Here is a 16,492-nt window from a genome sequence, read left to right as displayed (position 1 = left end):
AAGGTGCCAAGTCAGGGCCCATTCCAGGACGTAACATGGGGTGATGAGCAAACAGCCAATCATGGGCGGACACACCGCACTGTGGTGTATATAAGCAGTGCCAATTATTGGCTTGGGGTCTTCCTCTTCATGATGCAATAAATGCTTGCTGCAGAAGGATCCTAGTGTCTGCGTGTCTTCTTGCTGGCGAGACAACTGCACGGGTACACAGGAGATCACAAGTAAACAAGTAGAAGCCCTTAAAGAGGAAACACAAAAATCCCTTAAGGAATTACAGGAAAATACAAACAGGTGAAGGAATTGAGCAAAACCATCCAGGACCTAAAAATGGAAGTAGAACATTTAAGAAATCACAAAGAGAGACAACTTTGGAGTTAGAAATCTTAGGAAAGAAGTCAGGAAACATAGATGCAAGCATCACCAACAGAATGCAAGAGATAGAAGAGAGAATCTGAGGGGCAGAAGATAACATAGAAAACATTGACAGAACAGTCAAAGAAAATGCAAAATGCAAAAATCTCCTAACCCAAAATATCCAGGAAATCCAGGACACAATGAGAAGACCAAATCTAAGGATAATAGGTATAGAAGAGAGTGAAGACCTCCAACTTAAAGGGCCAGTAAATATCTTCAACAAAATTATAGAAGAAAACTTCCCTAACCTAAAGAAAGAGATGCCCATGAACATACAAGAAACCTACAGAACTCCAATTAGACTGGACCAGAAAAGAAATTCCTCCTGCCACATAATGGTCAAAACAACAAATGCACAAAACAAAGAAAAAATATTAAAAGCAGTAAGGGGAAAAAGTCAAGTAAAATATAAAGGCAGGCCTATCAGAATTACAACAGACTTCTCACCAGAGACTATGAAAGCTAGAAGATCCTGGACAGATGTCATACAGACCCTAAGAGAACGCAAATGCCAGCCCAGACTACTATACCCAGCAAAGCTCTCAATCACCATAGATGGGGAAAACAAAGTCTTCCATGACAAAACTAAATTCACACAATATATTTCCACAAATCCAGCCCTTCAAAGGGTAATAAATGGAAAACTCCAACACAAGTAGGGGAAATACATCCCTGAAAAAGCAAAAATGTAATCTTCCAACAAAATTAAAAGAAGATAGCCACGTGAATGGAATTCCAGCTCTAACAACAAAAATAACAGGAAGCAACAATTACTTCTCCTTAATATCTATTAATATCAGTGGACTCAATTCCCCAATAAAAAGACATAGCCTATCAGATTTGGTACATAAACAGGACCCAACATTTTGTTGCATACAGGAAACCCATCTCAGTGAAAAAGAAAGATACTACCTCAGAATAAAAGGGTGGAAAACAATTCCCCAAGCCAATGGTCCCAAGAAAAAAGCTGGAGTAGCCATTCTAATATCGAATAAAATCGACTTTCACCCTAAAGTGATGAAAAAAGATAAGGAGGGACACTTCATACTCATCAAAGGTATGATCTACCAAGATGAATTCTCAGTTCTGAACCTCTATGCTCCAAGTCAAAGGGCATCTACATTCATAAAAGAAACTTTACTAAAGCTCAAAGCACACATTACACAACACACAATAGTAGTGGGAGATTTCAACATACCACTCTGCAATGGAAAGATCATGGAAAAAGAAACTAAACCAGGACACAGTGAGACTAATAGAAGTTATGAAACAGATGGATTTAACAGACATCTATAGAACATTTTATCCTAAAACAAAAAGATATACCTTCTTCTCGGCACCTCATGGTACCTTCTCCAAAACTGATCATATAATTGGTTAAAAATCAGGCCTCAACAGATACTAGAAGATTGAAATACCTACTTGCATCCTATCAGATCACTGTGGACTAAGGATGCTCCTCAATAACAACATAAACAATAGAATGCCCACATACACGTGGAAGCTTAACAACACTCTACTCAATTATAACTTGGTCAAGGAAGGAATAAAGAAAGAAATTAAAGACTTTCTAGAGTTTAATGAAAATGAAGCCACAACATATGCAAACTTATGGGACACAATGGAAGCAGTCCTAAGAGGAAAACTCATAATTTTAAGAGCCTACAAAAAGAAACTGGAGAGAGCATATACAAGCAATTTGACAGCACACCTGAAAGCTCTAGAACAAAAAAGAAGCAAATTCACCCAAGAGGAGTCAAAGGCAGGAAATAATCAAACTCAGGGCTGAAATCAACCAAATAGAAACCAAAAGAACTATACAAAGAAACAACCAAACTAGGAGCTGGTTCTTTGAGAAAATCAACAAAATAGATAAACCATGAGCCAGACTAACTAGACGGCACAGAGACAGTATCCTAATTAACAAGATCAGAAATGAAAAGGGAGACATAACAACAGACATTGAAGAAATCCAAGGATTCATGAGATCCTACTAGAAAAGCCTATACTCAACAAAACTGAGAAACCTGGATGAAATGGACAATTTTCTAGACAGATACCAGGTACCAAAGTTAAATCATGATCAGATCAACAATCTAAAAGTCCCATATCTACTCATGAAATAGAAACAGTCATTAATAGTCTCCCAACCAACAAAAGCCCAGGACCTCATGTGCTTAGTGAAGAGTTTTATCAAACCTTCAAAGAAGACCTATTTCTAATACTCCTCGAACTATTCCACAAAATAGAAACTGAAGGCACTCTACCCAATTTGTTCTAATAAGCCGCAATTACTCTTATATCTAAACCACACAAAGACCTAACAAAGAAAAAAACTTCAGACCAATTCCCCATATGAATATCAATGCAAAAATACTCAATAAAATTCTTGCAAACCGAATCAAAGAACACATCAAAACGATCATCCACTATGATCAAGCAGGCTTCATCCCACGGATGGTACAATATATGGAAATCCATCAATGTAATTCACTACATAAACAAAGTCAAAAAAAAAACCATATGAACATCTCATTAGATGCTGAGAAAGCATTTGACAAAATCCAACATCCCTTCATGATAAAAGTCTTGGACAGATAAGGAATTCAAGGCCCATACTTAAACATAGTAAAAGCAATATACAGAAAACCAGTAGTTAACATCAAACTAAATGGAGAGAAACTTGAAGCAATCCCACTAAAATCAGAGACTAGACAAGGCTGCCCACTCTCTCCCTACCTATTCAATAGTGTACTTGAAGTCCTAGCCAGAGCAATTAGACAACAAAAGGATATCAAAAGGATACAAATTGAAAGGAAGAAGTCAAATTATGACTATTTGCTGATGATATGATAGTATACTTAAGTGACCCAAAAAATTTCACCAGAGAGCTCCTAAACCTGATAAACAACTTCAGCAAAGTAGCTGGATATAAAATTAACTCAAGGACATCAGAGGCCTTCCTCTACACAAAGGATAAACAGGTCTAGAAAAAAATTAGGGAAACAGCACCCTTCACAATAGTTACAAATAATATAAAATACCTTAGTGTAATTCTAATAAGCAAGTAAAAAATCTGTTTGACAAGAACTTCAAGTCTCTGAAGAAAGAAATTGAAGAAGATCTCAGAAGATAGAAAGATCTCCCATGCCCATGGATTGGCAAGATTAATATAGTAAAAATGGCCATCTTACCGAAGGCAATCTACAGATTCAATGCAATCCCCATCAAAATTCCAACTCAATTCTTCACAGACTTAGAAAGAGCAATTTGCAAATTCATCTGGAACAATAAAAAACCCAGGATAGCCAAAACTATTCTCTATAATAAAGGAACCTCTGGTGGAATCACAATCCTGGACCTTAAGCCTTACTACAGAGGAATTGTGATAAAAACTGCATGGTATTGGTACAATGACAGGCAGGTAGATCAATGGAACAGAATTGAAGTCCCAGAAATGAACCCACATACCTATCGTCACTTGATCTTTGACAAAGGAGCTAAAACCATACAGTGGAAAAAAGACAGCATTTTCAACAGATGGTGCTGGCTCAATTGGCATTGAGCATGTAGAAAAATGTAAATCGATCCATTCCTATCTCCTTGCACAAAGCTCAAGTCCAAGTGGATCAGGGACCTCCACTTAAGTCAGATACATTGAAACTAATAGAACAGAAAGTGGGAAAGAACCTTGAATACATTGGCACAGGGGAAAATTTCCTGAACAGAACAACCATAGCTTATGCTCTAAGATCAAGAATTGACAAATGGGACCTCATAAAGTTGCAAAGCTTCTGTAAGGCAAAAGACACTGTCAATAGGACAAAATGGCAACCAACAAAGTGGGAAAAGATCTTTAACAATCCTATATCTGATAGAGGGCTCATATCCAATGTATACAAATAACTTAAGAAGTTAGACTCCAGAGAGCCAAATGAACCTATTAAAAAATGGGGTACAGAGCTAAACAAAGAATTCTCAACTGATGAATACCGAATGGCTGTGGAGCACCTAAAGAAATGTTCAACATTCTTAGTCATCAGGGAAATGCAAATCAAAACAACTCTGAGATTCCATCTCTCACCAGTCAGATTGGCTAGGATAAAAACCTCAGGTGACAGCAGATGCTGGACAGGTTGTGGAGAAAGAGGAACACTCCTTCATTGCTGGTGGGATTGCAAGCTGGTATAACCACTCTGGAAATCAGTTTGGCAGTTTCTTTTGAAATTAAACATAATTCTACCAGAGGACCCAGATATACCACTCCTGGGCATATACCCAGAAGATTCTCCAACATGTCATAAGGACACATGCTCCACCATGCTCATAGCAGCCTTATTTATAATTGCCAGAAACTGGAAACAGCCCAGATGTCCTTCAACAGAGGAATGGATACAGAAATTGTGGTACATCTACACAATGGAGTATTAATTAGCTATTAAAAACAATGAGATTATAAAATTCTTAGGGAAATGGATGGATCTAGAAAAGATTATCCTGAGTGAAGTAACTCAATCACAAAAGAACACACATGGTATGCACTCTCTGATAACTGGTTATTAGCCCAGAAGTTCGGAATACAGGAAGAACAACCCACAAACCACAAGAAACTCAAGAAGAAGGAAGACCGAAATATAGACATTTAATTCCTCCTTAAAAGGGAAAACAAAATACCCATGGAAGGAGTTTCAGAGACTAACTATGGAGCAGAGACTGAAGGAAGGACTGCCAGCCTAATATAGCTATCTCCTGAGAGGCTCTGATAGTACCTGAATAATACAGATTAGAGGCTCACAGTCATTCATTGAACTGAGTACAGGGTCCCCAATGAAGGAGCTAGAGAAAGGACCAAAGTAGGTGAAGGGTTTGCAGCCCCTTAGGACAAACAACAATATGAGAGCTTGTTTGGAGGTTCTAGCAGGGGAGCGCAGCTACTCCTATACCCTTGACTGAAGACCGGTCCTCCTCTATTTGGGGAAGGTCGTCCTCTTCCATAGAGCACGCAGCTTCGGGAGGGACGCACATGGAACGGTGAGGGAGGAAGGGGACACCTGCCTAGCCAGCCAGATCAGCCAAATCCACCCTGGCGATCAATGGGGTGACAGATGTCGCAGCCAGATCCCCCTCACATCCAACAATATGAACTAACTAGTACCCTCAGAGCTTCCAGGGATTCAACCACCAACCAAGGACTATACATAGTGGGACTGATTGTTCTGGCAGCATGTGTATAGTAGAGGACTGCAAAGTTGATCATCAATAGGAGGAGAGACCCTTGGCCCTATGAAGATTCTGTGCCCCAGTGTAGGGGAATGCCAGGGCCAATAAGTGGGGAGGGTGGGGTGGCAAGCATGGGGAGGGGGGAGGCAACAGGGGTTTTTTTCTTATTGTTTTTGTTTGTTTGTTTGCTTTTTGGAGGAGAAAATGGGAAAGGAAAAATCATGACATGTAAATAAAGAGAATATCTAATTAAAAAAAATTGACCATAGGGGGAGGGAAGAAATATTGATGTTCACTGAAAAAAAAAAAAAAACAAAAAAACAAAAAACAAAATTTCAAGTCTTTGAAGAAAAAAATCAAAGAAGATCTCAGAAGATGGAAAGATATCCCAAGCTCCTGGAACATCAGGATTAATATAGTAAAAATGGCCATCTTTCTGAAAGCAATCTACAGATTAAATACAATCCCCATTCCAACTCAATTTTTCACAGACTTAGAAAGAGCAATTTGCAAATTCATCTGGAATAACATAAAACCTAGGATAATGAAAACTATTCTCAAAAATAAAAGAACGTCTTGTGGAATCACCCTCCCTGACCTCAAGCTTTACTACAGAGCAATTGTGATTAAAAACAAACAAATAAACAAAAAACTGCATGGTATTGGTACAATGACAGGCGGGTGGATTCGTGGGATAGAATTGAAGACCCAGAAATGAACCCACACACCTATAGCCACTTGATCTTTAACAAAGTAGCTAAAGCCATCCAGTGGAAAAAAGACAGCATTTTCAACAAATGGTGCTGGGTCAACTGTTGGTTAGCATGTAGAAGAATGCAAATTGATCTATTCCTATCTCCTTGTACAAAGCTCAAGTCCAAGTGGATTAAGGACCTTCACATAAAATCAGATACACTGAAACTAATAGAAAGTGGGGAAGAGCCTCTAGCACCTGGGCACAGGGGAAAATATCCTGAACATAACACCAATAGCTTCTGCTCTAAGATCAAGAATTGACAAATGGGACCCCATAAAATTACAAAGCTCCTGTAAGGCAAAGTACACTGTTAATAAGACAAAACAGAAACCAACAGATTGGGAAAAGATCTTTACCAATCTTATATCTGATAGAGGGCTAATATCTAATATATACAAAGAACTCAAGACTCTAGACTCCAGAGAATCAAATAACCCTATTAAAAATAGGTTACAGAGCGAAACAAAGAATTGCCAACTGAGGAATACCGAACGGCTGAGAAACACCTAAAGAAATATGTTTAGCATCCTTAGTCATCAGGGAAATACAAATCAAGACAACCATGAGAATCCACCTTATAGCAGTAAGAATGGCTAAGATCAAAGCTTAGGTGACAGCAGATGCTGGCTAGATTGTGGAGAGAGAGGAATACTGTTTCATTGCTGGTGGTACTGCAAGCTTGTACAAGCACTCTGGAAATCAGTTTGGTGGTTCCTCAGGAAATTGGACATAGTACTACCAGAGGACCCAGATATACCACTCCTGGTCATATACCCTGAAGATGTTCCAACATGTAATAAGAATACAAGCTCAACTATGTTCATAGAAGCCTCATTTATAATAGACAGAAACTGGAAACAACCCATATGTTCCTTAACAGAAGAATGGATACAGAAAATGTGGTATATTTACACAATGGAGTACTACTCAACTATTTAAAACAAAGAATTTATGAAATTCTTAGGTAAATGGATGGATCTGGAGAATATCATCCTGAGTGAGGTAACCCAATCACAAAAGAACACACATTGTATGCATTCACTGATAAGTTGATATTATTAGCCCCGAAGCTCAGAATACCCAAAATACAATCCACAAACCACAAGAAACTCAAGAAGAAAGAAGATCAAAGTGTGGATACTTTGTTCCTTCTTAGAAGGGGGATCAAAATACCCATGGAGGAGTTGTAGAAACTAACTATGAAGCAGAGACTGGAGGAATGACAATCTAGAGACTGCTCCACCTGGGAACCCTTTCCATATTCAGTCACTAAACCCAGACTCTACTGTGGATGCCAGCAAGTGCTGGCTGACAGGAGCCTGATATAGCTCTCTCCTGAGAGGCTCTGACAGTGCCAGACTAATACAGAAGTAGATGCTCACAACCATCCATTGGACTGAGAGCAGGGTCCCCAATGAAGGAGTTAGAGAAAGGACCCAAGGAGCTGAAGGTTTTGCAGTCCTGTAGGGTGAACAAAAATATGAACTTACTAGTACCCTCAGAGCTCACAGGGACTAAAACCACCAACCAAAGAGTACACATGGTGGGACTCATGGATCCAGCAGCATATATATCAGAGGTTGGCCTAGTTGGTCATCAATGGGAGGAGAGGTTCTTCGTCCTGTGAAGGTTCTATGCTTCAGTGTAGGGGAATGCCAGGGCCAAGAAGTGGGAGAGGGTGGGTTGGTGAGCAGGGGGAGGGAGGAGGTAGCAGGGATTTTCTTTTTTCTTTTATTTTTCCCAAGGGGAAACCTGGAAAGGAGATACCATTTGAAATGTAAATAGAGAAAATATCTAAAAAACAAACAAATTAACAAACAAATTAACAAACAAACAAAAAAGAGTGTAGAGAACTAGATGTGCATTTATTTCAGTATTATATACTTAGAGATATTAGGAGTTGAACCCCACTCCAATTGTATAATGTTCACTTAGGATTGACTTTTCTCACGGGATCTACAATTAAAAAGGCCTGTTATCTTCAAAGGGGGAAAATTGTGAAGTCTTCTATGTTAATTATTTTATGTTTAATTCCAAAATCACCCATAAAAATTGATTCTTTTTATACCTGTCTTACATAAAAAGCAATGGATGCTTGAGGAAGTTGAATAATCTGCATGGGATATTTTGATGCTGGATATTTTGTCTAACCTTGGATAAAAAGTGAGATTGTTCTTGCAGAACAATGTGTTCTTTCTCATTTCTTTACATAAATTGATCCCCCCTCCCAGAATCTGGAAAGTTATTTTATCCTTTGGGACACTTGCTCCTTCAATAACATCAGATATTTTCCAATTTAAAATTTCATCTTTTATAATTTTATTTTCACAATTTTCACCCCTATTTTTCTTATTCTCAAAGACATGTGTGCTCAAACTTCTGACAATTGACTCATCCTTGTTATCACAGAAGAAGGGCATTCTTATGAGAATCAAGTTGAGGCTAATCTGCCCTCTTGCTTTCTGTGGCTAAAAGAGACAAAATAAAGGATCTTGACTTCTGGCTCCAAGTATTACTCTTAACCTAGTTTTTTTTGTGTAAAGTTCAGGAATCTGCTTCTTTCTTAGAAGCTTACTTTTCTGTTTCCAAAGAAAAAAGCACTTATAGTCCACAGTCCCAGGGGCATTGACCTCTGTAATGGAAATGCTAAAATCATTACTCTGGGGAGACTTTCAGATTTCCAGTCTTCTCAATTCTCTCCTCGCCTAGCTTATTTTCTCATTTATAAAATTATTTTGGTTTTTATGCCTCTAGTTTCTATGCTACTGAAAACCTATACACATCCCTTGTATCTCTAAGCCAACTGCCTCCTCACCCTACCAATAGGGACTCTTGTCCCTGTTGAATAGCTACCTTATTCCTGTTTACTTTTCTCATCCCTCTGTACTCTCTTCATCCCCAGATATAATTCCCAGCAGCAGGGTTCTGTCCTCCAGGCTCTTAAGGTGACCACATACTGGGCTAAATAAGCTACTTACTAGCTTGGGAAGGGCAGCATTTGGAGGGTTGGTTGTCTTATTTATTTATTTATTTATTTATTTATTTATTTATTTATTTTGGCTTTGCTTTCCTTGAAATGAAAGCTAATTTAGAGATGTTTGGGTAATATTACTAATTTCCTGCTTGGATCTCTTTAAATATAGAGATGAAAGGAGATAAATTATAAATCATTGTATTACTTCTGTTTCCTTGGTGTTTCCTTACACTTAACACTAAGGTGTTCTCTATCTCCCACATCCTCCAAAAATTATTTTCCTGTACCCATATTTAACAATGTCTGAGAGAGTGTCAGTTTACCTTCGGAGGCATGGAGTTTTTAAGAATCATGCTGACATGAGATAATATTATGTAGGTATAACTGCACCACTATGTGATAACACTATCATCAAGACAGGTTGATGAGAAAAAACAGGTGGAACTAAAGCTAAAGGAAGAAAATTACTTATTGGCTTAATGAGGATCTGAGTTTTATTCTTTGAGACCACAATTCAAAAGCTAGGCCTATGATATTCTGGAACATGTTTTGGGTATATGCCCAGGAGTGGTATAGCTGGGTCTTCAGGTAGAACTATTTGTAATTTTCTGAGGAACTGCCAGATTGATTTCCAGAGTGGTTGTACCAATGCACAATCCCAACAGCAATGGAGGAGTGTTCCTCTTTCTCCACATACTTACCAGCATCTACTGTTGTCTGAGTTTTTGATCTTAGCCATTGTGATTGGTGTAAGATGGAATTTCAGGATCATCTTGTCTTGCACTTCCCTGATGACTAAGAATGTTGAACATTTTTTTTAGGTGCTTCTCTGACATTAGAGATTTCTCAGTTGAAAATTCTCTATTTACCTCTGTAGCCCCCCACCTTTTTTTTTAATTGGGTTATTTGGTTTTCTGGAGTCTAACTCCTTCAGTTCTCTGTATATTTTGGATAGTAGCCCTCTATCAGATGTAGAGTTAATAAAGATCTTTTCCCAATTAGTAATTAAGAAAATGCTCTATAAACTTGCCTACAAAATGATCTTACAGAGAAATAGTCTCAATTGACAGTTCCTCTTCTCAGGTGACTCTAGCTTGTTTCAAGTTGACATAAAATTATCCAATATAATTATAGGAAATTACAAACATTTTCCTATTTGTTTCTTTCAGCATACTCACATATGATAATAGCAATGGCAATCTACTATCATTACAGTTGTTCATTACATAACACAGTATTAGTGTATATTCAAGGTACTGTATACTAGATTCCTATACTTCTCCCTTCTACCTAAGTAAACACCATTCCAGTCTATTTCTTTTTGTTTGAATTTTTGTTTGCTTTATTGTTTAACTAACCTAAAAATGACAACACTAGAAATATATAGGTAGGCAAGATGTACAAATATATTTGATGAACCTGTCAGAATCCACCAGCTGTTGTAAAAATGAAAGAGGAGCCTCAGACGTCTTTGATAGATGCATTTTGATGAAGTAAATCTGGGAGCCTTTTAGGCATTGTTTGCCTACAGGTAGGTGGATAGGACCCTTGTATTCTGGGAATTTGTGAGACAGAAGCTAATCCACAGGTTCTACACTCTGATCACTTAGATCCAGGATTAATATGCTCGAGTTTAACCCCAGTAGTCTTGAACCACTCTCTGCCATGCAGGGTAAATTGTCCATTGGAAGAGACAGGAGTTTAGAACTGTAGCTCGGTTCTTGATCTGAATTGGTTCTGTGCTCATAAGAGAAAATCAGTTGCCTAGATAGAAAAAAATTCTTGTTTTAGCATAGCAAACACCCAAAGGTTGTGGATAGTGGACATATATCTGATAGGATATTTAGCGTCAGAGGGATATAGAGGGAGAGGGGGAAACTGACATAAATATTGCCTGTCATCCTATGGTGGATGCATCTATATCTCTAGATTTGAAAACTTCCCAGTTATTTACTGTGTAACTTTGAGTCAATGAGACACTTATAAACTGGGGCTGGTGAAAACAACCACCTCAGAAGGGGGTTGTCATTAGGATGCCATGAATATCAGAGTATTCTCTACGGTATATAGTAAGAGCTACATATGTTTCTTCTTTTTAAACTCCTGAAATTTTAATCAGTTTAAGGGAATAAAAATGGGCAGCATCAGATGAAAGGGGCTGCTACTATGCAAAGCAGAACACAGAGCTCTGGGGATAGAAGACAAGGGGAGGGAAGTGTTCACTTGGGGAATTTTGGAGCCACTCAACATAAGAGGCCCAAACTAATCAATCTCTCTCAGCTCATCATAGACCTTGCAATCAGGCCTCCACCTGCTCACCTGCTGCTAGGCTCTTGGAGGAAGCTGCCAGAGCCAATCACAGGGCATTGTTCACCCAGCTCTTCTCCTTAGAGAAGCAGTATGAGGAGAGTTTAGCCAGGATAACAAGCATGGGAGGAAGGGAGTACCCATAGGATTACAGACCTAAGATTTAGATCTTGCTACTTAGTTCAGCACCTTCAATTATTTCAGAAGAATCAGAATATGATATGATTTGGCAAAGAGTAAGCTGCTGGGAAAAGTGATGATCATCTTTAGGTATAAGTTCTTTTAAATTGATTCACTCACTAGTTATTTATTTCAATAAATGTTTAAATTCACCTATTCACAGTATTCAGTGCCTATTGTGTGTTCTTATTCTCTGAGGTCACACTCTATTTCAGTTCCCATGGTCTTTCCAATATCTAATGGCTTCTCCAAAGATCTAGGAAATCTTATGGTGCCTTTATTATGTTTAAGGTAAGGACTTTGTAGAAGCTTCTGCCTGCTCTCTGCCTCCACCATCACAATCCCAGATTCTCAAGCTCTACAAATTGTTCAAGACACCAAGAAAGCATAGATGTGATTGGAGTCAGTGGAATTTAGTTTATTTGAATTGACTCAAGCTGAATGAAATGGAATTACTAAACTAAATGGAAATAATTGAATTGAAATATAGCAAATTGGATTGAATCAAGATTAATTGAAATGAAATCAATGGAGAATGTATTGAATTATAGTGCTGCAAGACGTTTGGACATTGCTTCCCTGACCCTACTTGCTATACAGTTAGAGAATAAAGCATAGCTAAAGGCAAGAGGACAAGAGGGAGGGTCCGTTACTCCGATACATTCCAGAAAGAGACAGAGCCAGGCTTCAAGACCGAAATCTTTGTCACTGTGCTATATTACTGCCAGGATTTGTGGGGTCTGAGGCTGAATTTCTGAAAAATAAGCCAAGATTCAATAGAATTCAGCACATGAAAAGAACCCTGTGGAATAAGTAAGCATTTCATTTTAATAGTGTAATACATATCCAAGCTTGTTCTTTCTCCTCTGAGTTTGGGTTTGCAAGGAGCTTCATATCTTGTTTGTGGGAGGAACACAGAAAAAATAGAACTTATGCTCTGAAATTGGTAAAAAGTTACAGAAAATAAATTCATTAAGATGGTCTTTTATGAAAACACAATATCTGTGAACAATAAAAATGGCATACAGGTAGCTGACCCCTCTCTGTGAATTCCCAATTATAAAGTCACTATTTCTAAGCATTTGCTGCTAGTGTCATTCTTTGGCAAAACTTTAATTCCCTATTAAAGTACTAACTGGGACAGATACCATGTCTTATAGTCATATACTAGTATAATAATCATTCTATTGACTAACACTAGAATGAAGACTTTTGTAGCGGCTGCAAAGAAGCATGATTTGAAGTACAAATGCTGAATCTAGATCAAATGGTATATTTTTAAATGGTAAAAATTGTTTAACTGTGAATTTAAACCTATCGTATGTATAAGAAATAGGTATGAATAGTATAATATGAAATTCACAGCATATTATATATAATATAGTGACAAATGATAAGTAGTAAAATGCATAAATAGTATCTCTTTTATGCAAAAAATTTAATTTTAGGTATGTTAACATTTCAGGTTTCTAATTATTTTTGTTGTTGGATATTTTTTAAATTTTAAAATATTTGAACATGCATAGTAAAACACTACTAATATATCTTAAATACAAAATTTATTTGTACTTTCATATGCCTTAAATAAAAGAAAATTTGATATAGTATCTTTAATGCACTCGTATTTTGACTTCAACCTGTCTGCAAATTCACACACAGAATTTACTACTGGTGTCCTGATTGTATAACACTTTCAATTTTTCAAATTTTTGTAGCTTTGCATTTACTATTTGTGGATTAAAGATATTCAACATGCCAAAAAACTCCATGGTAATCCTTATAACTTCTGAGATAAGGTAGGTGGCACCGTTGACTTCATTGAACACTTCTGCAAATGAGTCTAGAGGTCTTGTGACACATAGCACATGCACAGAATGGAGAAGACAAAATCTTGACCCTGGACCCAACAAATCCTTCATTATTGGGCCTGTGATTTTTACAATTGAAGTAGATTTTTATGTGGATTGTGTGGAGCAGGGTGACAGGCAGAAGTTATGGGAGTGGAGTCTTCTCTAAACAGAGAAAGGCTCCAGTCATTTCACAGATTAGAGCCTCCAATGGGTGCAGCCTTTGGAGTGTGTAATCATCCTAATGAGTGGTGGCATTTGTCAAGGTATGTGGTCCTGATTCTTGCTGCTTGTGATCCAAAGATAATTGGCCTTTCCAATAATTGGCCTTTCCATAGAAGTGGTAAACCATATCGCTGGTTCTTAGCAAACCACAGGCACGATGACACCTACAGGCTTCCTGCCAGTGCTATTGGCTCCTTATTTCTCCCATGTTTATTATCATAGCCATAGCTTACTGCTAGGTCCTAAAAGCCGACATGAAAGCCATCAGATAGAAGGCACATTGTGGGTAGATGTTGATGACAGTGTTTCATTACCTCAATCTAGTTACAAATACAAATTAACTACATCCAGGAGGGACAACAGCATCAAAAAAGTGTTAGCCTCCTACCTTAGAATCACACATCTCTAATTCCTAGGACAAAAGCATCTACCTCAGGTATTGGTGGTGCACTGAGCCCATTGTAAAATCTATGCAGAAGCTTTAGGCTAACCTCTGAGTAATGTCATATGTAACTGGCATATTTTCCATTTCCATTTTTTAACCTGTAACTGGGCTGATTGTTATGACCTTGTCATGAAGCTTTTTAATACTAGTTTCTGCCACTTGACTCTAATCATTCATTACATACTTAATACTTAATATATACTGCTTATGTGTGTGCTACTATTCTACATTCTAGAGATACAGCAGTGTAGTGGATAGATAGAGTGTATAGAGACTGTATCCCATGAGTACACAAGTATATATAAAAACAAGAATATCCACTGAAATGTGAAAAACAATAGCAAGAAGGCAAAGAAAAACATCTGTGGTGTTCATTTCCATAGGCAATACCACTGAAAGAAAAGGGTAACAGCATTTCAACAGAGATGAATAATGTGGAAAAATGAGTCCCATGCCTAACTTAGGACAGTAAAAGAGAGATACTCCCAGAGACAGTGACACAAAATTGAGATACAACATGTAGGAATGACTGCAAAGCTTAGATCAAACTAAGAAAGTACAAGCAAGAAAGAGCGGTATGACATGAAGTCATAGAGCTGTTGCACTGAATCTGCAGGCTTAGAGTTTTCAAAACCTACTAAGTGTTCTTAAATTTTTCCACCTCCCTTCCAGCCCACTGACTAAAGGTAAGGGAGAAGAAAGGTTAATAGGAAACACCGAGTGTGGACCTGTTTAGAAGTAGTTCTTTGGGGCAGTTCCAAACAAGAATCAGTCAGTAATGGGAGTCAAGTACAATTGCAAACACCAACCATGAATCAGTAGCAATGGTTGGATCTGTAGAAGAAGAAGCATCAAGAAGCAGCCAGAATCCCATGAAAAGTTCTTTGGTTCATTTCTCTTGATGAAGTTATGGCAAGCAAAGATCAGTGAAGACCAGCAAAGCATTGCAAGTCATATGGTACAAGAGCATACATTCATTGTCTAAACATCATGCTCCCTCTCAGATGTTTTAGCAAAGCATGCCTCTCAAGAGACAGCTTCCAGAAAAACCCTCATGTGTCTGTTCTCAGCAAAACATCCTCTCCAACTTCTGCTCCAGTACAACTGTGTTAGAATTTTCAGTCCTTTCTATGCATTACCAGATGACTCTGATGTTGGAAGCCCTCAGAAGGGAGGCTCTGACGTTGGAGGCTCCTCAGAAATATTGCTTATCAACCATAAAGCTGGATGAGATCAACAGTGGACTTCTTTCTGAGACTAACTATGTAAGTCAGCAGTTGAAATGAAAAGGTTGACTATTACACTGTAGGTCTACAATGTCCTATGTTGTACTACTGGTCATGGTTTTTCTCTTTTTCTTAGAGTGATACAAATTCTACTTTAGCTCAAATTTGGCCACTGTAGATTGTAGGCAGCCGATCAGGTAGATGCAAGATGGCACCGGTTTCCGGTGTGTGTCTTTAGTAAACAACCTCACTGCGCATGCATCAGCCTGAGCCTGGTGCCAACCCCTCCCGAGTGGGTGCATGCAAATGAAGGGATATCAGAATGACCTATCCCAGAAAGCCACGAGAACTTGCTCCTCCAGTGCAGGTATATAAGCAACCTCCCCTGGGCGCTCGGGTTCCCCGTTGCAGCAGTAGTTGGCGCTCCTGTGAATAAAGGCTCTTGAGAAGAATCCTGCAGTGTCGTGTCATCCTTGCTGGCCAAAGTGCGCGCGACAGTACATGTTCTATCTGCCCCTGTGAGTCTACATTTCTTCTTTTACACTGATGATCTCTAGAAGCACACAGAGAGATGGCCTTACTATAGTGAAATAGAAAGCAATAATACTTTAAAATATTGAAAAAGTGATGAGATTTCTTACTTGCTATTGATGAGTAAAACAGGTCCCAAGCAATCTCTTAGGCTCTGTTCTTCTTACACTTTTCACATTTCACACACTTACTACTCACACTAAATCATTTTCACACATTGTCTCCACAGCAAGTGTATGTGCCTGGATTCTCACTTCACTGGAGCAAAAATTCAAGAGAAAGCTTCTTCCAGAATTCTTTTGGTGAGAAGTCTGGTGTAATTCTGATAGGCCTGCCTTTATATGTTACTTGACCTTTTTCCCTTAC

General features: G+C 38.3%; 1 protein-coding gene across 1 annotated transcript in view; it reads left to right on the top strand.

Moving 5' to 3' along the window:
• LOC116095258 (igE-binding protein-like) overlaps positions 1-15,600 on the top strand; it is an 18,229-nt gene extending 2,629 nt beyond the window's left edge. Inside the window, exon 3 of the mRNA XM_031376743.1 lies at positions 15,512-15,600. Within this exon, the coding sequence (XP_031232603.1) occupies positions 15,512-15,600 (89 nt within the window). The remainder of the gene's footprint in view (positions 1-15,511) is intronic.
• Positions 15,601-16,492: the final 892 nt, after the last annotated feature.

Source organism: Mastomys coucha, unplaced genomic scaffold (genome assembly GCF_008632895.1).
Source record: "Mastomys coucha isolate ucsf_1 unplaced genomic scaffold, UCSF_Mcou_1 pScaffold18, whole genome shotgun sequence".
Lineage (NCBI taxonomy): Eukaryota > Metazoa > Chordata > Mammalia > Rodentia > Muridae > Mastomys > Mastomys coucha.
This window is presented reverse-complemented; position numbering and strand designations above follow the sequence as displayed.